Source organism: Podarcis bocagei (genome assembly GCF_964188305.1).
Source record: "Podarcis bocagei genome assembly, chromosome: 5".
In the NCBI taxonomy this organism is placed as follows: domain Eukaryota; kingdom Metazoa; phylum Chordata; class Lepidosauria; order Squamata; family Lacertidae; genus Podarcis; species Podarcis bocagei.
Genome location: NC_138129.1, coordinates 17,898,015 through 17,924,627, shown reverse-complemented (window position 1 = coordinate 17,924,627; position 26,613 = coordinate 17,898,015). Strand labels below are relative to the sequence as shown.

At 43.7% G+C, this 26,613-nt stretch overlaps 1 protein-coding gene across 2 annotated transcripts in view; it reads left to right on the top strand.

Annotated features, from left to right (window-relative positions):
- Window positions 1–759: 759 nt before the first annotated feature.
- DOK5 (docking protein 5) overlaps window positions 760–26,613 on the top strand; it is a 61,359-nt gene continuing 35,505 nt past the window's right edge. The window contains exon 1 of one of the 2 annotated variants that reach the window (XM_081196649.1): window positions 760–1,156. In XM_081196649.1, coding sequence (XP_081052775.1) covers window positions 1,091–1,156 — 66 coding nt within the window. In that variant the 5' untranslated portion in view covers window positions 760–1,090. The remainder of the gene's footprint in view (window positions 1,157–26,613) is intronic. The other variant, XM_081196648.1, reaches the window with a different exon arrangement.

Genomic DNA, 26,613 nt, shown 5'->3' with positions numbered 1-26,613 from the left:
CGAGTCATGTGGCCAGCATGACTAAGCCGCTTCTGGTAAACCAGAGCATTGCACAGAAACGCCGTTTACCTTCCCGCCAGAGCGGTACCTATTTATCTACTTGCACATTGACGTGCTTTTGAATTGCTAGGTTGGCAGGAGCAGGGACCAAGCAATGGGAGCTCACCCCATCACGGGGATTCGAACCGCCGACCTTCTGATCGGCAAGTCCTAGGCTCAGTGGTTTAACCCACCTGCGTCCAGGGGACCCTCTTTAGGTTGGCAGAAATGCCCTCTGCATCTGCTTAGGGGCACCCATATTCCAGGAGTTCACTCTTGATGCTACTACCAATTAGGTGCCAACACAAAGTCTCCAGTTGAAAACACGATTTTCTTGCCCCCACTTTTTTTTAATGCCAAGGACGGGGGGGGGGGACCTGTGGCCCTCCAGAGGCACTCCATTTCCCATCAACCCCACCCAGCATGGCCAGCTGTCAGGGATGATGGGAGATGCAGTCCAGCAAAACATCTGGACTGAGGTCCACAGGTATCCTCATCCCTGGACCACAATCAGGCGAGCCCTTCTTTCCCGGCGCAGCAAAACCCGCTTTCAAAGAGGGAAGGGGCCAAACAGACGTCGTTATATATAAGTGTAACATTTCTTTCACCCAGGCAGCGAGTGAGGGCGGATCTCGCCGCCCACAACCGGGGAGGGGAGGAAGGAACGAGGCTTGGGGAGGGGGAAGCTCTCTCTGGGCTGATTCTCTGATCTCATCGCACAAGCCAGTCAGCTGCGAGCTGTCTGCCTCTCTCGTCAGCTGATCCAGCAGGAGAGCTTTCCGTCTCTCATTGACTCTTCTCCTCTCACTTCCCAAGTGGATTCCTTCCTTCCTTTTTTTTTTTTTTCAAAGATAGCAGCAGCAACAAAACTCTTGCCGGGGAGTTTCTGGGTCAGGAGGAGGATATATTCCGAAGGCTGGTTGGGGGGGGGGGGAATTTAAAGCAAAACAACAACACCAACACACAGAAGCAGCACCCAAGCCCACAAACCCAAACTGGATTGCATTGCAACTTTGCTCCAACTCCGCTCCTTCTGTTCCCTCCGTCCAGGATGGCTTCCAATTTTAACGACATAGTGAAGCAAGGGTATGTCAAGATAAGGAGCAGACGTTTAGGAGTAAGTATTTTTATTTTTATATTGAAAAACAAACAAACCAAAACACCCTCCACTGGCGTTATTGTACCGTGTTTGATTTATCAATGGGTTGGTGTTGTTTAACCACAGCGTTGGCCACGTGCGTTGTGTGCGGTTGTCCGAGGATCTGAAAGGGAAAACAAGATTGCATGCTTTATTTTTATTTTATTTTTGACTGTGCAAATGGCCAGTCCTTTTCCAGGTCTCTCTCCACTGCCATATGTGCATTATAAATATAGAAGCAGCTTGCAGTGCCGTGCAAAGGACATTTCTCGATAACGGATACAAGCGGGGTGGAGGGAAGGAAAGCCTGCAAAATCCACACTGGTTCTAATGCTATCTTTCCAGTGCCTTAGCTGTGTTTGTGTCTGGAGAAACTAGCAAGCTTTGGAATGTCACAGAACTCTTCTGTTAATGGGGTTTGTGGAAGTGAGGTTCATTTCCGAAGATTTATGAGCGTGCTTAGATAAATTTCTTCTCCAATCATATTAGAATTGTCTAAGGGATCTCCTAGTCAGCCAGTATCCCCTCTTAACTTTTCACTTTCAGAAGAGAAGCCAGCAACCAGACTTTAGGACTCAGTGGTTCGGTGCCCATGCGCAGTTCCCATTCATTTCAATGGGGCTCGCCCAAAAGAACTTCCTGGCAGATTAAGAGTGTTGTAGCACCTTAGAGATAAGCAGCCTGATGCTGGACAAGCTCGCTCAGAAATAAGCCCTGCAGGATCCAGTGACATTTATACCCCAATAAATATGCCGCGGCAGTAAATCCAGTGGTATTTTTGCATGCAAAAGGTCTCTGGTGAAACCCCTGGCATCTCCAGGTAAGGCTAGGGAAGATCTCTGTCTGGAACCCTGGAGAGTCAACAGTAAACCATATGGACCAATTGTACGAGTCATATAAGGCAGCTCCTTACATTCCTATGCTGCCTTGAACATTGATAAAGAAAGCAGAGATATAAAATTTTTGAATAATGATCAACAACGTAATGCCTAGATGACAGGCAGCAGTAATGCATTTGTTTCTGAGCCAACATGCAAGGGTGCTACCGTGGACATGGACAGTCATATCTATGTCTAATCAGAATTAAGTCCCATTGACTCCATACTACACCCCAGTAAGTGTGTATAGGATCTCAGACTGCATTAGCTGGCACAGACATCAAGCTACAATGGGAATGTAAAATTCACATTGGCCGCAATGTGACAAATATGTAAAATTCACATTGGCTGCAGTGTGACAAATATCGTCGTGTAGGTAATTGGAATGACAGTTCTTGAATATCATAGTCTCACATTAACAAATCACCTGTTTGAAGGGACACATGTCTTGCTACCTGACTAAATATTAGATGTTCCTTTAAAATGTGTATTGCTCAGCATGGATACAGGTGCAAATGTTAGGATGTCATTTCCTACATACATGGCACTTGTCGGAAACCTCTGCAATGCATCTGTAGGTCTAAGTTTCGGTGTCAAAATGTTACCAAGGATGCCCCCTCCATGCAACATTTGGTACCTAAAAAAAGCCACAGTCTTTAGTATGCTAAGTGAGCATGCAACTCTGTACTTGGTTGGAGAGTTTGAGGAAACAGGAACCTATGCTATTCCAATGGGGTTGATATTGTACAGAAGTGCTGGCTATAAATGTTCACAAAGTTTCATGGTATGGAAGGTGTGTGTGTGTGTAGAAGAAATACCTTGCAGGAACATGTGTGTGTTTAAAGATATATCTCTAGACCGGTGCCTTGTTGATTGCAACAGAAAATGATGCCTTGATTTCCTGGTTTGGCTATACATTTTACGTTTAAGCAATTATTTCATTTATTTACACTTCTGTTCCATTTTGTACTCTAGGTTCATGGAGGTTCATGTAGCAAACCTATGATAGTCTTAACTCCGCCATCATGCTCTCTGCCACACAATGTTGAACTACAGTGATCCATATTAGGACTGGGTTCTGGAAGTCTTGGGTTCAAATTTGAGGGAGGCACATAGTTCCATGGTAGAGCACATGCATTGCTTGCATAAGATTCTGAGTTCAGTCCCAGGCATCTCCATGTAGTGCTATGTGAGACTCTTATGTGAAAATCTGGAGAGCTGTTGTCAGTCAGTGTAGACGTTCCTGAGCAAGATGGACCAATGGCAGCTTCTTATGTTTCTATTCTCACCCATTGATGAATTTACTTGATAGACATTGGCAGCTCACTATAGTTCTGCCTTGGTTCTTCCATCTGCGAAATGAGAACTATGACCGATCTTGGAGATTGCTCATAAAGAACATATAACTAAGGTGTCTCATGTGGCAAGGAGCAGAGAGAAAAATAGGTGATGCCTGAATTTCAGATCTGAATTGCATGTTGACTCCTAGAGTTCTCACTAGGAATGGGAAAAATACAAGAGATGTGTACAAAAATATACCAATGGTTTTTCATCTATGGCAGCATTTGAATGACCTTGGATAAAGAAATATAGGAGAAATAAGATTAACGGTACAAATTGTTGTAAGAATGTATTAGAAAATATATAAAGAATAGATTAATAATGGTAGGTATTCAATATTAGAATAAAAGCATACAATGGGAATTGACAGGAAGTCCAAAGTTTTTGTGATATTTTTTGTTAATAACTTTTGTTAATAATCTTTGTTAACAGCCGCATAGAAAGTAGGATAAACACAGCTGAAGCTTAAGGTTTATAACTATGTAAGAAAAGACAAGTATATAGATATATATTGGTGTGTGTGTATATATGATTGAAATCTCAATTTACTCTACAAGATGTACTATATAAAAGAAAGTTAAGGAGCCACATAGTCACTTCCAATGGTACAGTAAACGTGGAAAGGTGGCCTGTTGGGAGAAGGAGATAAAGCTTGCTAGTTATTAAAAGTTTCAAACAAATGATGCCTTGTGAAGATCATAATGAAATATGCCAAATTGTACCGTGTGCTAGGGCCCTCAGGTACAGTTCACATTAAATTGTCACCTCAGGTGTGGTAAGTTTTCTGTGATTATTGTGCTCATCTATGGTGTTACTCTTGTTAGCTTTGCTGTCATTTTTTTAAAAAAGTGTTTGAAACAAACACAGCAAAATGGTCAGTGCTGCTGCTATCATTATATTGCTAATTAATTATGTTTTGCACCAGGTGTAATGAGAAAAAACCACCACCAGGTGCTTGTTTAGATGGGAGCTCAGGGATTATACAGGTGGAAAGAGGTGCTTATATTTTTGTCCAGGACACCTTATATTGAATTCATGGTGTGGAACAGACTGTCTTGCCAGAGTGGTGCATGCTCTAGTTATCTTCTGCTTGGACTACTGCAATGCGTTCTATGTGGGGCTACCTTTGAAGGTGACTCGGAAACTGCAATTAATCCAGAATGCGGCAGCTAGACTGGTGACTGGTGGCGGCCGCCGAGACCATATAACACTGGTCCTGAAAGACCTACATTGGCTCCCAGTACGTTTCCGAGCACAATTCCAAGTGTTGGTGCTGACCTTTAAAGCCCTAAATGGCCTTGGTCCTGTATACCTGAAGGAGCATCTCCACCCCCATTGTTCAGCCCGGACACTGAGGTCCAGCACCGAGGGCCTTCTGGTCGTTCCCTGGCTGCGAGAAGTGAGGTTACAGGGAACCAGGCAAAGGGCCTTCTCGGTAGTGGCGCCTGCCCTGTGGAACGCCCTCCCAGCGTTCAAGGCAATAAACAACTATTTTACGTTTAAAAGACAATGAAGGCGGCCCTATTTAGGGAAGTTTTTAATGTCTGATGCTGTATTGTTTTTAATATTCGGTTGGAAGCCGCCCAGAGTGGCTGGGGAAACCCAGCCAGATGAGTGGGGTATAAATAATAAATTATTTTTATTATTATATAGTTGATACCTATTGGAAAAATTCCCCCTCCCCAAAATGTTATTGTCCATTTGATTTGTCCACCTATGTATTTATAAGCTAATATACGCTGAGCATAGGGCTTGCCTATCAGAAGATTGGCGGTTCGAATCCCCACGACGGGGTGAGCTCCCGTTGCTCCCTGCTCCTGCCAACCTAGCAGTTCGAAAGCACGTCAAAGTGCAAGTAGATAAGTAGGTACTGCTCCGGCGGGAAGGTAAATGGCATTTCCGTGTGCTGTGCTGCTTTGGTTTGCCAGAAGCAGCTTAGTCATGCTGGCCACATGACCTGGAAGCTGTATGCCAGCTCCCTCAGCCAGTAAAGCGAGATGAGCGCCGCAACCCCAGAGTCGGTCACGACTGGACCTAACAGTCAGGGGTACCTTTAGCTAATAAAACATGGATGCCTATGGAGATGCCGAAAGGAAAAGGGAAAACCTACAAATTCAGTACTGCTATGCATTTCCTTTAAAGTTAAATAGAATAGTTAGAATTAATGGAGTCCAGGAGACATTATTTTGGAGAAAGAGGATGTCACTGTGGCTCCTGGAGATGAGTTTGTGGCTGGTTTCTGCCTCTGTTCCTAGCGCTGTGAATTAAGCCATGGTTGGCTTAGCATGTTGTCCAATCCCAGGCTCGTAGTTTCTCTTGCTTTAGACATACCATAAGCTGTAACCAATCTTTGTTCTTGGCTTACAGTTTGTGCTTTGCCTGGAAGAGACAAACCACAAGGCTGGGTTTGAATGACACCCTAATCGAAACCATGGCTTAGCACAAAGCAAGGTAGCAGCAGAAGGGCTGGGGCACCAATTTGGGGCCCCCACTGTGGGTGCCCAACGTTGGCATGCACTGCGCCATGCCCTAGTGAAGTTGTGACATGGCATGATGTCATCATGTCATGTTGTGATGCCACTGCCGTGTAGCACTCTCCGGTGCTGTAGCAGCAACTGAACCAGAGTGAATCTCAACTAAAACATCTGTAACATTCATGACTTGCTTTGATACAGCATCATTCTAGCCTCCCTGGAATTAGATCTTGAATACAATATCACAAGCACATGGAATCAGAGATAGGCATAGTGGGTGTGAACGGTGAGTGTTGAGGCCAAAGACTTATGCCTAATGGTTTCAGTGTGATCTTGTCTCACATTAAGCCACAGTTCTCTTTATTTATTTGTTTACTATTTTATGTTATAGTCTTCTTTGGTCATGATGGTGGGTCAAAAAAAGTAAGAATTAAAATAAGTAGCAATGTACAATTAAAATCATAGTATAAAAACCAGAAAAAATAACCAATATTGGTATAACAAAATGACAGCACAGAACTGGAGGACCACACTGGAGGAGGAGGAAGAGGAGGAAGGAAGATGTCCCCTCAGCCCAAGGCCTGAGGTGCCCCTTGACCAAAGAGGTGCAACTTGACCAATCATCAAAAAGCATAACTGATGGAACAAGACAGACCTCATAGGGGAGGTCATTTCACAACGTGGGGGACACCACGGAGAAGATCCTGTCACATGCTACCACCTCTTGAACCATGGAGGGTGGCAGCTCGGCCAACCAGGCCTCTGCTGCTGATCTTAACATCTGGGCAGATTGATGTAGGATGAGACACTTCTTCAAATATTTGGGGCCCAAGTTGTTTAGAGCATTGGCATGTGACACAGGGAATTCTGGCTCAATGTGGGATAACAACTGAGGAATTATAAACCAGGATTGGTTATTCACTATTATATTATATATGAGCAGGTACCTTAATTTCCTTATTTTCTACTTCCTTTGTCCTTCCTCATCCATTGTCCTTTGGCATCATAAATATATTATATAAATGTATTACACTCAAATTGATTTTTTTTTTTATAAAAAATGACACGTAGTCTAATAGTCATAATGCCAAAGGATGAGGAAGAAGAAAATAAGGAAATTAAGGTACCTGCTCTTATATAATGATATAGAATGAAATTATAAAATTGCCACTGATGAACTCAGTTTGGGGCAAGGAGGAGAGGCGACTAATTGCAGTTGGTCCCATCCAAGCCAATGGTATGAGCCTCATTCTTTTTATTTGTGATAAGACAGGAGACAAAGTCCTGCTAAACATTTGAACCAGCTGAAATATTTATATATACAAATAAGTTTTTGCTTGAAGGCCACAGTAAGTGAATATACATGTAGCAGGAAAGGGAATTACAGAAATTATAGCTGGTGGCTAATTTAAAAATCTGATTTGGGTTATTTACTGTTAGTAAAAGTGCAATTTTACATTCCATTTGAAACGGGCAATTAGCATATTCATTTAATTAAAAAAATAATTGCCATGGAAGCAATAGTATCACATCCTTCTTCCAAAGAAAAGTAAAATTATCACATTGCCTCTCTAAAATACCAAATTCTTATTGAAAATCCAGGGATCTCAAGGCAAAAACATTGTTGCTGTTGTTGTCGTCATTTTCATTATCATTCTGCAATTTTTTTTATCTGCCTTTTGACTTCCAAAAGGCCCCCCCAATGTGTCATCCAGATTTAAAAAAAGCAACAAAACAATATAAAATTAGATAAAAAAACAAACACAGTACATCAATTAGATGATTTAAACTATATGTGCACCTTCTGGTTAGGATCCCCAAACACTGACTCAGTTTCTCCCCCTCATAAGTGAAATACCTCTGAGCATCTACAGAATGCTTTCCTTTAGTAAATGGAATGTGCCATGAAGTGGCTTTGCTCCTCTACTTCTATTTCAGCATGTAATCTAAGGGCCAAGGTAGTTTTAAAAAAACTCTTAAAATCAACTAGGGAAGGGGAATGCTGAACAGCTCCCCCACTAAAATTACCCCCTCCCCTGCCACAAGCTGTTATTAGCCCTGCTGGAGAGAAAAAGATCACAGAGGGTTGAACTAGATGATCCTTGGGGTTCCTTCCAACTCTACCATTCTATGATTCTGTGATTGAAGGAGAATATTTCAGCTGGGAAATAACACTGGGGGTGGCGATTAAGCACTCCCTGTTCCAATGCTTGTTCTCCATTGCTGATTATAAGTTAAAAACAGCTGGGAACATTGTCCTAATGTTGTCCTGGTTTAGACAATACCATACCCTCCAACATTTCTCAGATGAAAATAGGGATGTCTCATTCCATAACGATAATTTCACTATTTATACCCCACATATCTTATTGGGTTGCCCCAGCCACTCCAGGCAGCTTCCAACATATATAAAAACACAAAACATTAAACATTAAAAAAAACCTTCCTTATACAGTGGTGCTTCAGGTTACAGACTCCACTAACCCAGAAATAGTACCTCGGGTTAAGAACTTTGCTTCAGGATGAGAACAGAAATTGCATGACGGCAACAGGAGGCCCCATTAGCTAAAGTGGTGCTTTAGGTTAAGAACAGTTTCAGGTTAAGAACGGACCTTCAGAATGAATTAAGTTCTTAACCCGAAGTACCACTGTACAGGATTGCCTTCAGATGGCTTGGAGGCTGGATAACTCCATACTCTCCAACATTTCTCCCATGAAAGTAGGGACATCCTAAGGAAAAGCAGGACATTCTGGGATCAAATCAGAAACCGGGATGTCTTCTCTAAATCAGGGCTGTCCCTGGAAAACAGGGACACTTGCAGGGTCTGCAATACGCTTGCTACATATGCTTGTGAGACTGAATGATCTGTAATCACAATATTATGTTGCCTATGCAATATATTATACAGTTATTTATCTGGACTATGAAAACTGAATGCAAAGGACACTTTCTGCTCTTTACCCAGATCTGCCTTCCTGTAACTCACTGCTTCCTGTTCTATTGTCAGTGGAAGGGATGATCTACTATATTACATCCTGCGATACTCATTCTACTATTTGTAAAATGATCACCATTTCTCTCTTCCAGTGCTTCAGTCTAATTACGGGCGATTCCATTGGCTGCCTCTCCTACGGTTTTCTTGCTAGATCTTGTATCATCCTTGCAGGTGTCCTGAGAACCTTGTATGGCTTGTCAAAATCCACTGACACATACCCGGGGAGGGGGTGTCCTTGTGTTCAGAAATGACACCGTCTTTTCCCACCAATTGTAACATGAAGAAGAATCCCAGGCGGAGACGCTTCTGTTATATATAGAGTGTGAACTGCTAAGACCTGAGCATTCCATAGTGACTTCCTTCCTGCATCTTTGATATCCTCTTTAATGGGGCAACCTGAGGACAAGACTTGGAACTGGCAGGGCTTGAACTTGGATGCAAGCTGCCAAATGTGTTCACAGACCAGTTTAGAGCCACCCACTGCTGTTTCTGGCAGAGGACTCTGAATTCTACCTTGCTCCCCACTTCCCCGTCCTGCCGCTTCTGCAATGATTGCAATTTTATCGACCAATAAAACGGCAGTTAAGGAGTTACAGACTTCCAAAGGGGCAGTAACAGAGCTAGGGGCGCCAGGCACCCAGCTGATGCCCACCAGGCCTTGCAGTGCACCAAGATTAATTGAGCTCATGTACCTTCCATGAGCTAGTCAGCCCCATTCCCAGGTGTGTGCAAAACGGTTGCATCTCTGAAATAACCACATGGATTTTGTGATCATGCAGGCATTTATCTGAACATTAAAGTTGTTTCTTGTCTTTCAATCCTATACAGTGGTATCTTGGGTTACATACGCTTCAGGTTACAGACGCTTCAGGTTACAGACTCCACTAACCCAGAAATAGTACCTCGGGTTAAGAACTTTGCTTCAGGATGAGAACAGAAATTGTGCTCTGGCGGCGCAGCAGCAGCAGCAGCAGCAGCAGGAGGCCCCATTAGCTAAAGTGGTGCTTCAGGTTAAGAATAGTTTCAGGGTAAGAACGGACCTCCGGAACGAATTAAGTACTTAACCCAAGGTACCACTGTACATATTTCTGTTAAGCAGAGCATTAGTTTGTTTTCTTCCCATTTGGGCACTCCCTGCAAAGTTGGGTTGTTTTATTTGATATTACTGTCAAATTCTTCCACTCTAATACTTATTAATGGCCAGGTCTAACTTCTTTATCACCCACTATACCCACCTGTTTATTTTGTGTTTCTATCTTATTCTCTTATATTCATTCTCTGGCTTGCTCTTTGATCAGAATTTCCTTTTCGTTGATAACATTTTGCTAGATTCCTGTGTTTTTTCAAATGCGCCATACTTCTAAAACACAGTGTCTTCTGTTCCCTGCCCCCGAACACCTATCCCACAGTTAAATGTGCAGCAATCCTTGTTGCACATGAATGCAGGTGGCCTGTATCTGAAACTTTTCTGAAACTACAAACCAGGGGACATAAGAACAACCACCCAGTAGCTCCTTCTATGCCCCCACTTATCCAAATTGCATTGAGATAATAAGGCTGTAAATGTCCAGTCGCTGACAAATCCACCATGGATCAGTGATGGTCCATTGTTAGGGAGCATTCAGGGCCATGTCAGTACAGTTTGCCTCTGAATACCAGTTGCTGGAAACTGTGAGAGGGGTTTGGGGCTCCCTATAGGTAACTGGTTGCCCCCCGTGAAAACTAGACTTTAAGCCTGATCCATCAGGGTTCTTCTCATGTATTCTGCTAAGCTCTTGACTGGCAGGAGAGAAAGGCACATCTGCCTCAGAATAGTGTCCCTCTTAGTGTTTTGCACATTCTGTCAATTACCTGGTTTCATCTTCTTTGCCAGTATCATTGACAGGAGCGAGCCAGCAGTAAATTACATTGAGTAAGTTGGAGTTAACTCGGGATTGGAAAAAACGGGATCTGCACAGGAGTGTCATGTCTAATGAGCACAGCAACTCATCTCTAGCAGGTCTTGTTGTAAAGACTGAAGGTCCCTGCCCCTCCACAGCTGCCTAAATCCTGTCCTCCTCAGGATTTTCCCCAAGTAACCTGAGACTATGCTTATGTGAAGCTTACTACTCTGCCCTCTTCATGCCTCTCCTGGTTCTGGGAGACCAGGAGAGAGGGGAGCTTGTTGCAGCAGCAGCAGGAGGCACCTGTGCCTCTTCACCAGCTGGACTCCTCTCTGCCTCTTGGCCTCCCCACTCTCCTGCTTCTGATTCTGGACTTCTCTTTGCCACAGACTCTCCCAGCAAACCCAGTTTACCTCTTCAGCTTCTGACACCTCCTCCCAGTCTTCTCCCTCTGACCACTCAGCATCGTCCCCCCTCCCCCATGTCTTGGAGCCTTCTTCCCTTGGGGCTTCCTCACCTGGTTTCTGTTATTCTCACCCTGGGTCAGCAGGGGGATACTGTAGATAGTTTTCACTCAGGTCCACATATGCTAATAAGGAATTGAAAGTGACGTTCAGTGATTGGATAGTTACAGAAAGTTGTTACAGTTGCGTTGTAGTGGAGCTCTATATAAACAGGCTGGCAGAACCCTTCACTTCAGTTCTCTTCTGGGTCTGTGAATAAACAAGAGCTGTTTGAAGAATCACTGTGTCATCTGATGTGTTCACCCACAACTTAACAGTTTCTCTCACCATTCTCCTGTGCCCAACCAGTCCATGACAATCATAGAATCATAGAATCATAGAATCATAGAATCATAGAGTTGGAAGAGACCACAAGGGCCATCGAGTCCAACCCCCCGCCAAGCAGGAAACACCATCAGAGCACTCCTGACATATGGTTGTCAAGCCTCTGCTTAAAGACCTCCAAAGCAGGAGCCTCCACCACACTCCTTGGCAGCAAATTCCACTGTCGAACAGCTCTTACTGTCAGGAAGTTCTTCCTAATGTTTAGGTGGAATCTTCTTTCTTGTAGTTTGGATCCATTGCTCCGTGTCCGCTTCTCTGGAGCAGCAGAAAACAACCTTTCTCCCTCTTCTATGTGACATCCTTTTATATATTTGAACATGGCTATCATATCACCCCTTAACCTCCTCTTCTCCAGGCTAAACATGCACAGCTCCCTTAGCCATTCCTCATAAGGCATCGTTTCCAGGCCTTTGACAATTTTGGTTGCCCTCCTCTGGACACGTTCCATTAAGCAGCACAACTTGAAATCTTTTAAGCCAACTGCAGCTTGGCTGTGTAAATAACTGATCTGATTTTGCTGTTTATCTGGGACTGTAAATACAGTGTGTGTGTGTGTGTGTGTGTGTGTGTGTGTGTGTGTGTGGCACCTACAGAAGATAATATGTGGCTAGTATGCGGTGTTTGGCTTGCTGGGACACAAGTCATTCAGACTTGCTTTAATTTACAATCCCCAAATGTACAAGGGTTTTATTTATCTCTTGGTATTTAAACAGACGCCATCTTTAGAATGTAAATTAGGACTTTCTTCTTTTGCCAATTTTTTTGACAGGCCATTTGTTTGATTTCCCTGTTTTGCAATTATTAGAGAACCAAGGGGGAAACCGAGAGAGTGCGTGAGAGAGAGCACACTGTGATTTTTAAATTCACCGTGCTCGTGTTGGATGCTTTTCTGCATGACCTGCCTGTGCCGACTCTTAGTGGTGTGTAATTTGTAATTCCAGGCCATGTTTCCCCCCAAGATTCCATGGATTTATGTTTTAGCCACATCATAACGGAAAATTTGCCAAGACAAACCGCTAGCTGTCATTGAAGATTTACAAAAGAATATTTTTAAAAAGTTAATCTTGAAGCAGCATCTTGGGGAAAGTTGCAAAATGCTTTCATGTCTCAGAGATGATGGTTCATGTGTCAGATGAGCTAAAAAAATGATTCTTACTCTTGAAGGAAGTTAAAAGTTATTAAAGTTATTATTATAGCTGATCATGTCTGCCAAGCCTGTTTTAGGATTGTAGAACAGAGATAACAGACATATTTCTGCAAGTGTCTGAATTGTTAAGAGTTGTTTTGGTCATCTTTGGCATTCTGTTGAATGATTTCCTTTTGGAAGCATTTCCACAGTGTGCATAACAGAAATAAATACTTATTTCATTCATTCCTTTGGAAAACAAGAAATAATAATAATAATAATAATAATAATAATAATAATAATAATAATAATAATTTATTATTTGTACCCTGCCCATCTGGCTGGGTTTTTCCAGCCACTGGGCGGCTTCCAACAAAGATGAAAGATACACTAAAATGTATTATTATTATTATTATTATTATTATTATTAAATTTTTACTTGCTTTAAGGTGCCCAAGGCAGTCCAAAGGAACTTACAAGCAAATATAAGTACCTGTGTATTATATATTTACCTAGTCAGATAGGTTTTCATTGGAGAACATTTGACAAGTTGTGATAACCAATCTGGTTTTATTCTGTTATTTTTATTCTGTGTATTTTAGCTTTTAATGTGTTGTCATGACTTTCATGTGTGCGGCCTCAGGCACTTTCAATAAATACTTGATATCGAATAGGCCACAAGAAAGGTGACAAGTGAGCCTCTTTGGGAAGAGTATTCCACAGCTGGGGTGCCACCACTGAGGAGGCCCTTTCCATTGTAGTTATTGTAACAGAACCCTTCTCAAACAACAGTATGTTTTGCATTTAACCAGGACAGCTTGTAACTTTCAGCCAGCGCCTGGTGGTATAGCTCAAAGCTAAGGGGTGCTTCCTCAAAGTAGCAGCTTTGTGTTCAGCAAGACATTCTCCCTGTTTTATATTCCTGCCTTAGGCTGTAACTGGCTTTGATCCATCCCACTCATGCTGGTGTCATTGGTCCATCTAACTCAGTATTTTCTACACTGACTGGCAGTGGTTGGCCAGTATTTCAGATTCCAGATTCCAGAAATAGTACATCGGGTTAAGAACTTTGCTTCAGGATGTGAACAGAAATCATGTGGTGGCGGCACGGCGGCAGCAGGAGGCCCCATTAGCTAAAGTGGTACCTCAGGTTAAGAACAGTTTCAGGTTAAGAAAGACCTTCAGGATGAATTAAGTTCTTAACACGAGGTACCACTGTACTGCAGATTAACCTCGGACTTCCTGCATCAAAAGCGGATTTTCTACCCTAGAGAGCTACAGCATTCCTGTCAATCACTGTTCTCATGTGAAGTCAGGACCAGAAACCAGGCCAAGACCTAGAGATGATTTTGCATCATCAAGGCAAAGTCCTAGGTGGAAAAGGAAGCATTTACATCCCTTCCTGTTGAGGAGAGATAGTGGCCAGTCTTGAATGGGAGAGACACTGACCATCCTTCATTCTCTAGGCATATGCTCCAACCTGTAGGCCCGATGGCTCATCATCCTTCAAGGCCAGTTGTGCAGAGAGCCAAGGGTTCCTGAAGCCAGTGCTTTTTTCTGGGGGTACACATACCCCTAAACATTTTGTGAATCTAAGTTTGACCTCATTGAGTGGCAGTATTTCAAATATGAGTAGGAGAATGAGAGCACAGTCATACCCCATATTACATTTGCTTCATGTTATGTTTTTTCAGGTTGCATCCCAGGGCGACCTGGAAGTACCAGAAAGGGTTACTTCCGGGTTTTGCTGCTCGTGCATGCGCAGTAGTGCAAAATCGTGCTTTGCGCATGCGCACAAGCACCAAATCATGCCGCGTACATGCGCAGATACGGTGCTTCATGTTGTGAACGGGCCTCTGGAACGGATCCCGTTCGCAACCGGAGGTACCACTGTACCCCTTTAAAGAAAAAAAGCGCTGCCTGTAGCCCCTGTAGTTCCTCACAAGAGGAACCACAGCTGCCTATATTTTAAAAGTCTAGGTTGTGAGGTGATAACTCTAATTTACTGCTTCTCAGTGAATCAGTGCTTAAGCCTTTAGAGTAGTTATTCCCCACTAAATTTTGTGGAAAATGATTTGCTGGTTACTAGTGACAATTAAGGGAAGTTGCTTAAAGTAATGCATGCCATTGGCTATTTCCTTTCTATTCTTCATTGGCGGAGCTTAATTAAATGGAGTTGCATTGATCCAAATCAGCACAGGAGCTGATTGAAAGTAATCCAGTTACTTTATATAGAACATTTAGATGACAACTTCCAGGGCAGAACCTTCCCAGGGCGGACTGTGTCAGAAACTTAATGCATAATGCATCAGATATCAGTAAAGGCAGCGTCTCAAAGAAAAACATTAAAGCATGAACTTTCTGTGCCAGTAACACCAACAGTCAACAAACTGGGGAGGTTTTCGAGAAAGTTATGAGAGTGGAAAAGGTCAGGGAGATAAATCATATGTGGGCAAATGGAAATAGCAAGGTATTTTAGAAAAGCCAGTTAAGGCTGCAGTTCTGAGCACTCACACTGAGAACTCGTTGGAAAGTCGACGTGTTTAGATCAGGCAGCAAGATGATTATAATACTCAAACACAAAATATAATGTTATAAAAGGGAGCAATTGTTCTCTTGATCTACAGAGAGCAGCAGCAATAGCAATGCTGTCTGGGCTATAAGATGACAATTTAAACTGAGCTGCTCACCGGAACAAACAACTGAGAGGGCGTATGGAATTTCCTTCCCAAGAAAAGATGGAGCAGACATCTGCCAGGAATGGTTCACGTTTACAACGTGGCACCTTAGGAAACGGCTGTGGTCCCATCTGCATATTACATTTAGTTTCAAAAGGGAAGGCCTTGATTTGAACTGGGTCTCAGTAAGGGAGAAGGAGAATGCTACGGAGTTCAGCGTGGGACTTTTTCCATAGCAGGAGTGATGATGTCAACAATGAGAGCAGCAGGTTATTTGATGGAGTCTTCTTGCTTTGGAAAACGATGAGTTGACGGCGAGGCTTTCAAGTTTGTTTTCAACAGATCAGCATAGAAGAAGGCCATAGGGTGAAGCTGGTTATTTATTCCCTTTTCTTTAATGCAGTTTAAATGGTTATACTTCTTTGCAAGTTGTTTTTGTTTCCGATTGAATGCCTCAAAGCAGTGGTTCCCAATTGGTGGTCTGTGAACCCCAGTTGTTCTATATAACCCACCCAGGGTGTCTGCGGCACCATTCACATAACAAAAACTATTGTAGAGATATCAAAATTTTCAAAAATAGTGGGTTAATGGCTTGGCTTTTGAAAAACAGGGGGGCTGCTGTTACGGTTGCCATAGCTTCCAGAAAATTTTCAAAAATCGGAAATTTTGAGTTTCGTTTCCCCCAAAATCTCAAGAACTTTTGAATTTTACTTCTAGAAATATGGCAATCCTACTGTTGTACTTAGCTAATTGGAAACCACTGCCTTACATATTGCATGTCAGCTGGCTGAATATCTTTTTTTTGTTAAGTTCAGTGTGCTGCCAGAAGTAAGCTCTACTGAGTTTGGTGGAGTTTGCTCCAAAGAAACTATGCATAGAATTGCAGTCCTAATGGTCCTGATAAATTGGATATTATGCTATTTATTGGTATTCGTGTTCTCTATCTACCGCTATCCATTCAGCAGCCTGCATTTTGGGACTTTCCCTGAGGGACATGCCTATAGACCATAGCTATCAACTTTCAGATTTGAAAATAAGGGATCAGTAGCCTCAAAAATAAGGGATCAGCAGCCTCACCTGTCCCAGGGACAGTCTACAGGATATCTAATAATCCGAGATAGCAATGGGAAGCAGCGGGAAACGGCGCTGGAATAAGGGAATTTCCTGCAAAAAAAAGGGAAGGTTAACAGCTATGATGTAGACATTTATTGGGACTGTGGCTGCAGCTGGAGCCATTATGAAAATTTACTACTATACCACAGAGTGCAGAGGAATTTGTGAAGAGTGCTTCTGAGCATGTACAGGTTACATATAGCTCATTACTAAGTAGCTGCAACCATCTTCCCCCTCCAGGCAGAAGCTTGGCATTTGCCTTTTTCAGAGACAGACCACAGTGTACAACTTTTGGGGCCTCTTCTCATATATGTACAGTATATAGGATTACCAATGATAAGTGGAGTGACTAACTGGGGATTAGATTAATTTTTGTGGAGTTGATGGACTTTTCTTTCCATTTTCATTTTCTTGAGTCATCAGCAAGTATGGCCAGGGCCCACGCTTCTAAAATGACTCAGGGCTTTGTTTACCGCTGTACCACTCATCTCTTTAGGTAACAGGCTACGTAGAAACGTAAAGAAATTCATGAAGGGTGTTTCCGAGAATATATAGGTTGCACTTTGTTCATGACTAAGCTGCTATCATCTTCCCCCTCTGGGCACCTAGGTCAGAATGTGCGCTTTCCACACACTTTTGAACACTGGCACTTGCCTTTTTAGAAACAGACCCAAAGTGTAAGACTTTCAAGGCTTCTTTATCCATCTGCAAGATAACCAGCAATAATTGGGGTGACATACTGTGGATTTGATTCATATAGTTTTTTTGGAGCTGACAGATCTTTCATTGCACTGTCTGCAAATATGATCGGAGTCCCACGCTGCAAGAGTGACTCAGACTTTTGCTTCAGTGAAATTAATGTCACTGGTTTTAATTGAAATTATTGATCCATTAGGATGTTTACACCATTTACTTCCTGGTGCCTAAACTGCAGAGGATTAAATAATTGGACTCCTCATTTGTTTGATGTCAACGAAGAAAACGTTGGTTCCAGTGAACTTACTGATTTAGTTTGGAGCGTGGCGAGGGAAGGAACCCTTTTCCATCTGAGAGCTGCATTCCTTCCAGGGCTGCATGCCAGCAGGGGAAAAGTCCAGAAGCAAAAGTGGGAAGATGAGACTCTTAACCTTGATACAGTAGGCTACATTCCAGCTGTGCAAAAGTCAGATATACAGACACATGCACACACCTCTCTCCTCCATCAAGGCAAGCAAAGGGTATTTTTTGCTCAAAGAATAGCACTTGATGGGGTCATGGAGCAGGGCCAGTGAGGGGTGTGGCCTGGAGAAAGTGGGTGTGGCCCAGTGTGGGGGAGGGGAATAGCCTAAAGAGAGTCCTGAACATCAGACAGATTCCTGGACAATTGCATTTGGTCCCCAAGACTTTAGTTCCCTATCCTCAGTTAAGAGTATGCTTTCCAATTTCTTCTTTTGTTCAAGTATATGTATGTATGTATACAATAAATTCAGTTCAATAATATTGAATGGTGTAGCTTATTATAGAGGCAAGGGAGTTCTGATCACGAGGCACATCTGTTAAGGCCTTGGTCTTAGCTTCTAATTTTTTGGCTTTGTGGACTTCGAGTGAACCTCAGACAGCTCTAGCTCTGAACTTAAACCAGCAGAGTTTTAAAAAACCAACAACATTAAATAGCACAATTGGCCCATTAAATGAGCAAGGCTTTTTAAAGCAAACAACTCTGATAAAAAGGCATTGATAAAATGGTATCTGAAGAAGTGTGCATGCACACGAAAGCTCATACCAAGAACAAACTTAGTTGGTCTCTAAGGTGCTTCTGGACAATTTTTTTTATATTTATTTCTGATAAAAAAGCAAGATTCATCACAACCTCCTGACCACCTCGACTCTTCTCCCCACAACCAAACAAACTTCAAAACACTCCTAGTATCCCTGTGCCTGCTACTGCAAGTCTTGATTGATTACCAAGAGGTCAGAAATTGAGAGATGTGTGTGCACAACTGGACCAGTCCCTAAGCACAGTGGCGTAGCGTGGGGGTGCAAGGGGGGCAGGCCGCACCGGGCGCAACATCTGGGGGGCGCGCACTCGCTGCCTCCGGAGTCGCCGAAGAGCCTCGGGCGCAGGCTGTAACAGAGCCGCATGTCTCGCGGAACCGACGAGCTGTGCGCGCGTCCGGGCTGAAGGCGCCCGGCAGGCAGCGGCTCTCAGCGCTCGCCGCGGAGGACGCGCCAGGCAGCCCCTTCTCACAGCCCCGCCTCCGCCGCTGCTGCAGCAGCTGCTGGGCCGTTGCATTTTCCTCGCCTCTCTGCCCCCCTCCTCCTCCGGGCAAGCGGCGTCGTTTGGGCGGCAGTGCCAGCAGCAACTCGCAGGTTAGGGGTTGGGGGGGGCGCAAATTGCGTGCCTTGCCCCGGGTTAGGGGGTGCAAATTACTTGCGTTGCCCCGGGTGCTGACAACTCATGCTACGCCGCTGCCTAAGCAAAAAGTACCACAAAGGTATCACCCTCTGGCAATAAGCAGAAGGCATGTTCCATCTGTTTTGTACGTCATTCTCTTATGGCTCATATCATCACCATCACCATCATTATTAAAAGTGGAGGAAAGAAGGCTGCATACCACAGAAGATGGAGGTGAGCAAAGTGTTAATGAGTGCATTGTACAAGCTACGTCAACATTAGCAACAGACGACAGCTCTTCCCCCTCCTCTGCGTCTTCCTAATTAAATGCAGTAAGTAGGATAGAGAGAACCATAAAATGCCACAGCCTTCATCCTAATTGCTAAGTCCTCATAGTCGCCCAAGTTCCAAAGTCTGTATGGCCACGAGTTAGTCACTGGATGTATTGCACTGGCAGGCAGCCCAAGTTATTAATGAACTGACTCATTTATTTATTTTTAAGCAATATCTGATCTGCGCTGGTGGAAGCTCCAGTCAGGTAGCAGGAACAGAGCTGAATCGATAGTATTTTCTGTGTCTTTGTCATTATAGACTTAGTTACTGTACTGTGAACATTACTCATATAATTTATGTTTGGAATCAGCTTCACGTTGAAGCAGAATGGATATTAGTGTGGGCACTCAAGGTGGACTTTCAGCACTAGGGACAAGTGTAGGAGGTATACCAGATTACGATTTTGGATATAAATTTGAGTGTTCTGGAGGATCAGCCCCAGTTAGACAGAAGAGGCAGTGGTTGGTTTGGTGGGAATATCTGTAATTCAGTGGTAGCTTTGTCTACAGAAGGCCCCAGGTTCATCTCCAGGTAGCGCTGGAAATATCCCCTGACCAAACATCTGGAGAAACTGATGTCAATCCTGGGCTAGATGGACCAGTGGTCTGACTCAGCAGTTTCCTGTGTTCCTTACACCGATAATCCATATTGGGGTTGCCACTTGGGGAGTTGCCACTCTGAGACCTTATTTATGGCCCCCAGCATGGTGAGAGAGTGTGGAAGGAAAGCTGTTGGTCACCTTATGGGGTGAGAGCCCACAACAATGGTGGTCATAAGGCTCTTCCTGGTGAGAGCTGGGGTGGGAATATCTGCACTACCCCAGGTAGGAAATGGAGTGGCCTCCTTGGAAGAAAGAGTCTCAGAACCAAACCAAATATTGAGTGTGCTACTATTCTATTTATATACCTGTTGTCTTTGTCCATGGAGTTTTCTTGGCAGGGATACTGGAGTGGCTTACCGGTTCCTGCTCCAGGTGGATCACGTTTGGTCAAAACTCTCCACTATGACCTGTCCATCTTGGGTGCCCTGCACGGTATAGCTCATAGCTTCTCTGAGTTGTTCAAGCCCCTTCACCATGGCAAGGCAGTGATCCATGAAGGGGATGTATGGAATGTATTTTTAGTGATGTATGGAAGTGAGAGCTGGGCCATAAGATGTATTTTTAGTGATATATGGAAGTGAGAGCTGGACCATAAAGAAGGCTGATCGCCAAAGAATTGATGCTTTTGAATTATGGTGCTGGAGGAGACTCTTGAGAGTCCCATGGACTGCAAGAAGATCAAACCTATCCATTCTGAAGGAAATCAGCCCTGAGTGCTCACTGGAAGGATAGATCGTGAAGCTGAGGCTCCAATACTTTGGCCACCTCATGAGAAGAGAAGACTCTCTGGAAAAGACCCTGATGTTGGGAAAGATGGGGGGCACAAGGAAAAGGGGACGACAGAGGACGAGATGGTTGGATGGTGTTCTCGAGGGCCCAGGTGCAAGCTCTGTGACCTCGTCTCATCCCTGCCCATTTCCCACTCTGAGTCCTCATCCTTAGGTGCCTCCTGGTCCTCGGCTGAATCACAGGGTTCTGAGGGATTCATATAACAGTTGGATGGGGAGACTTAATGGGCCAGAACTGTCCTGGGGGCAGCAATTTGTCACCCCTGCTTTATGGGTGGCATCAGAGCTCCCATGTTTATGCATGGTGTGGTAAGATTAATGGCTGCTTAACACTGTATTTGCCATATGTTCCAAATCCATGAGCAGTCAGGCACTGTCTGGACAAAGAGGAGTGGTGGGAGACAACTGCCAGTGCATTGGTGGTGGGACACCAAAGAGAGGTGAGAGGGAGAAGATTAGGAGGAGGTGCTGGATGCCGAAGGGGCAGCAGGATTTAGTGAGCAAGAGGACCCTGTGAAAGGGAGCAGTTCAGACTGAAGTTCAGGCTGAAGCAGAGGAGGAGGGGTCAAGAATCCAGGGAGTCTCTCTCTCCGGCTGTGACAAACTCCCTTCCCCCCTGGTTTTCAAGAACTCAGATAGTAATGAGAAGAGCAGAACTGAGGTCAGAGGTTTGCAGTCACAGTTTGAGACTGCTTGGGGAACATCTGGGTGGGGAAGAGCCTTAGAGAGGGTGGAAGGCACAGATCTTCAATCCTGGCAACTGCTCCACGGGGTCAGGACCTATTGGGAAGTGTTGCTGAATCAATTAGACTGAGTTGTATGTTTGCTTCCTTGAATAAAGTGTTAAGTTCCCTGACAACAGATCTTCTTCCTTTATTGCTGACCTGCGTCTGACTCCAACCCTGACATGAGCCCGCAGGAGGTGAAAAAACCCCTCACCTCATTTTGCACTTCACACATTATGGCACATCTATATTTCCCTGCAAGGAGACTCTCTCCCTTTCTCAGTCTCTCTGTATCTCATTATCTCCCTGTAGTAAAATGAAATGTGTGGTTAGTTCTGCAACTGGTGAATGTCCCTTTTTAAATAAGAACCGTGTGTTTGTAGCAGCAGGAGGGTGATATCAGTGTCATGGGCAAATAACAGTGTCATGCTTAATAAATTTGAGGCATATTTTAGGATGCAGACATATAAGCCTTACCTCTTCATACTACTCATTGGTTTAACCACTTTAATTAAAAAGACAGTTTGCATGTAAACTGTGATGACGAGGTAGAACGAGTCTGCTTGCTACAGCCATCTGTGAAAATGGGATGCTGGATAAGGCAAACCACTGACATGATCCAGCAGGTCTCTTACATTCTTATGCCTTGCATTTTGTGGCAGTGGTGAGCTTCCATTTTGTCAAGCATGCCACAAGTAAAGATAGTATCATCCTTAAAAAAACATAGATAAATAATTTACTTTTTTTTTAAAAAAAAAGTATTTATGGTTTATTTGTTTGCTATGAGTGATACTGGAAGTAGACAGACCACTGAAATCAACTGATTTCAATAGGTCTACTTTTGAGTATGACTAAAATTGACTATCGCCCTACATAAGGCCAAAAAGGAGAGAGAAGGGACTAGACAGAGGAAAAATCCAAGTTTTCAGAGTGCCAGCATGTTTTATTATCCCAACATCACTTCAGAATCAAGAAATCCATTTGTTAGCAGCAACATTTCTCAAGATCAACCCGGACAGATAAAATTCTGTAGCACTTCTGATAAGAAGTGTTGCCCCACTGAAGGAATTTCTTAATTCCGAAACATGTTGGGCATAGTTTGGGAACTTGTCGTCTCTGGATTTTCTTATATTCACACATGGCCATCCAATAGCTTTGCTCTCTGGATGGCACACATAGAACAATAAAATGCAAAATTAAAATACAGTATCATAAAATCACAGTTTTCAGAGCAGAAAAGCTTCTCCCTGGCAGAAATAAAAACAAACCGCAGCTCAAAAGTGGTGGCTAAAACCATGGCAATTTCATACATGTTAAAAACCACAGGGTTTTTGAAAGGCTAGGAAAAATAAACAAGTCTTCACTTGGCATCGAATAGGCCACAAGAAAGGTGGGAAGGGTATGCCACAACTGAGGAGGCCCTTTCCGTGGTACCAACTGGAGTGGGACCTCAAAGTTTGGATAGCCATTATTTTAGGTATCCTGGTCATTCGGATTTAAGAGATGAAATGAACATTATAGATTAGTCATGGAGATGGACCTATTAGACTGCCAAAGTATGGCAGGCATTCACTATCTGAACTTTCCAGAAACAACTGAAGACATTTTATTCTGAGAAGCTTCCCCAGTTGTCTGCATAGGTCTAGTGCCATGTGTGTCTACTTTGTCTTGTTCTTAAAATTCATATTCTGGTGTGTGTGTTGTTGGTGCTGCTTTTATTATATTTTGTACATTGACTTGGAATGTATGTTGAAGGCGATTGATAAATAATATTAACCACAACAATATAATGCATATTAAACAAAGCTACACTGGAAGCCACCAGCTCTGGATAGCTCAACTTGGACAGCTCATCTGGGATAGTTCACCCTGCTTCCAAAGGCTGGAACCCACCAAATATAGAGAAATAAAAAGAGAGGGGCATATCACAGAATCTTCATAATAGAATCTCTTTTCACCTTCATATGCTAAAATTACCTTACCGCGATTACTCTCCTGGAGGTTCATAATGTTCAGTGATGTATTGACAATATTTAGGGATGCCTTGCCAATAATTAGGGATGCTGTCAAATTCCACCACCATTGGCCTAGAGACTGGAAGCCCAGATATCAACTGGAGTGGAAACATTGCTGGAAAGGGTCAGGACTTGCCAGACTGCAGATGCAAGGAATCAGTTATTTATACCAATAATCTGGCTGGGGAATGTGGCAGCTTTAAACTACTAGAAGCCCCTTCAGCGAACCTTGGAGGACCACTGAGAGAATGTTCTCTTTAAAACAAAAATGGGGAACTTGCAGCTCTCCAGATTTGGCTGGACGACTACTCCCATAATCTTTGTTGGGATTTGATGGGAAGTTGCCTGCCACTGTAGCAGTCATACCTCACCCCATGCCCCAAAGGTATTAGAAGGGGCTAGGTAATGTTCAGCATCTTTAACTGGAGTAGCGTCTTGATGCCGCCACCGTACAGCAGTTCTTGAACCTCAAAACTCACCATGGCAGCTTTCGTCAGCCTGCTGTCCTCCAGATATTTTGGAGACCAATTCCCATCAGTTCTAGCCATTGTAGTCCAAAACATTTGGAGGGGTCAAAATTTGAAATGACTGGCTTTTCATTGTTGTTGTTGTTGTTTAGTCATTTAGTCGTGTCCGACTCTTCGTGACCCCATGGACCAGAGCACGCCAGGCACTTCTGTCTTCCACTGCCTCCCGCAATTTGGTCAAACTCATGCTGGTAGCTTCGAGAACACTATCCAACCATCTCATCCTCTGTTATCCCTTCTCCTTGTGCCCTCCGTCTTTCCCATCAGGGTCTTTTCCAGGGAGTCTTCTCTTCTCATGAGGTGGCCAAAGTATTGGAGCCTCAGCTTCACGATCTGTCCTTCCAGGGAGCACTCAGGGCTGATTTCCTTAAGAATGGATAGGTTTGATCTTCTTGCAGTCCATGGGACTCTCAAGAGTCTCCTCCAGCACCATAATTCAAAAGCATCAATTCTTCGGTGATCAGCCTTCTTTATGGTCCAGCTCTCACTTCCATACATCACTACTGGGAAAACCATAGCTTTAACTATATGGACCTTTGTTGGCAAGGTGATGTCTCTGGCTTTTCATAGACTTTTCATAGGTTCCTGCTTATTCCGTCAGAAACCTGATATCAGCTCTGACCTTTTCCAAGCATGCAGGTTGTGTTTAGCATAAAATTCCAGCTGGAAAGCTCTTGACATCTTACTATGTTTCAGAACTTTTGTGATACAAAATTCCCTGCATGGAGAAATTTTGTCGTCATCCCCCTCCTTTAAGGCAAGTACAACGTTAGTGAAGCAGAACGCATGGTGAGAAATGTCTCCGTTAATGAGCTGCCACCCTATCTCTAGGTCGTCTATTTTTACAGGTTTATCTCACGTATAGAAAAGTCAAATTTTGGGCACAGAGCCAGGTGTGTAGAATATGATCTTGCACTGCAGGGTATTGCATTCACTTAAAGAAAGAAGAAAAGACGGAATAAAAAAAACAAATTCTTCAGAATACCTGATCTGTCAGTTCTCATAGGTGTTTCCTGGCAGCTTGTACACCCACGGCAGGCACATTCTGCTTTTGTTGGGGAAACAGCAGAATAAATAAAGTGAAATGTCTGTTTTCCAGAAAGTCCTCCATATGCCTCGATGAAGCAGAGCTTGGCCTGATTTGTCCTATGCAGGACAGTAGTGACAGTAATTGTTGTTGTCAGCATCTGTTTGTCTCTGGAGACAATGGAGGAGTGCACTTTTGGGAGTGAAGTCAAACTGTTGGAAGGCCTCAGTGCCTGCTGTAGCTGTAGAAACTGATAAGGGAGAGATATGTTTTGTTGCATCTGGGGCAGATGAAGGCATCTGGCTGTGCTGCTGTAGATGCACCCCGGCATTTCTTCTCTCTGCGTTCCTCCCAATGCTCATTCCTCCTCTGGTCACTGCTATGGGTACATGACCTGTCTGTCTCCAGGCATTGCGGTCGTCTGCAAGGGATTTCCACACAGCTGGGTCGATGTTGCCAGGCTTTGCAGACATCTTCGTAATAGAGAGTTGGTCTGCCAACTAGCCTAGTGCTGGAAGCCAACTCCCCGTAGAGCCCATCCTTGGGGATTCTCCTGTCTTCCATTCTGTGGACATGAGCAAGCTGATTTGTCCTATACACAACTGTAGTGACAGTCATAACATTAGATGACCATTATGATGATGATGATGTAAAATAGTGTTTATTGTATTGAAATATTATACTTTTTTAATTCTTTTACTGTCTACTTTTCTTCGCATTTTTTCTTTTTCTTCTTTACTTTTTCTTTCTTTCTTTTTTATTGGATATTATTCTTTATGTGTGGTTTTGTTTTGATGTGTTTACTTTGCAATATAATAAAGAAGTTTAAAAACAACAACCCAAAATTAGCTTATCAATACCATTGCAGTGCAGTAGCTGCAAGGTGGACAACTGTTCCTTAGCCCTGGACCTCTGCGAGTCTTTTCACACAAATGTCATTCTGGGGATAACTGAGATAAGAACTGCTCTTTGTATTCCAAAAAGCAATATGGAAATAACACCTCAAATCCTTAACCATACATTTCATTTGAAACCAATGCACCTGTTTTGCATATGGCAGCACACTCAGTTATTGGTTATACCAATGCCCAACCCTTCCTCCAAGGAACCCTGAATGACTTAGATGTGCCCCCCAAGCAGTCACAGGCACAGATGCTGGTCAAGGTCAGGGCTGACAGAGGCTTCAGAGATGGTGCTACACCAGGCACCTTCAAATTGAGAGAGCTCATTGGTAGAGCACATTGGTTCGCAAATATCTCCAGGTGGTGTTGGGTAAGACTGCTTCCTGAAATGTTGGAGAGCGGTCTCGGTCACTGTAGACAATATTGAGAGAGGTGGAATAGGGACCTGGGCCAAGGAATGGTCAACTGATGGCCTGCATACCAGAGTTCATCAACAGTGGAGTTTTATCTGCCCAGGTGGTCCTGTTAGTGATGAGCCAAGATGGATGGTGTATTTCATCAGCATCATTCCCCATCCTGCAAAACAGCCCTCCTAAACCTTTTGATACTTCTATGTACACTTTAGTGTAGGGGTGTCCTTTGACATGTTCCATGGCCCCATTCCCTCTTCCTCTTCCTAGGCTACCCTTGCAGGGGAGCGGGTGGCGCTGTGGTCTAAACCCCTGAGCCTCTTGGGCTTGTCTATCAGAAGGTGGGTGGTTTGAATCTGCACGATGGGGTTAGCTCCCGTTGCTCTGTCGCAGCCTC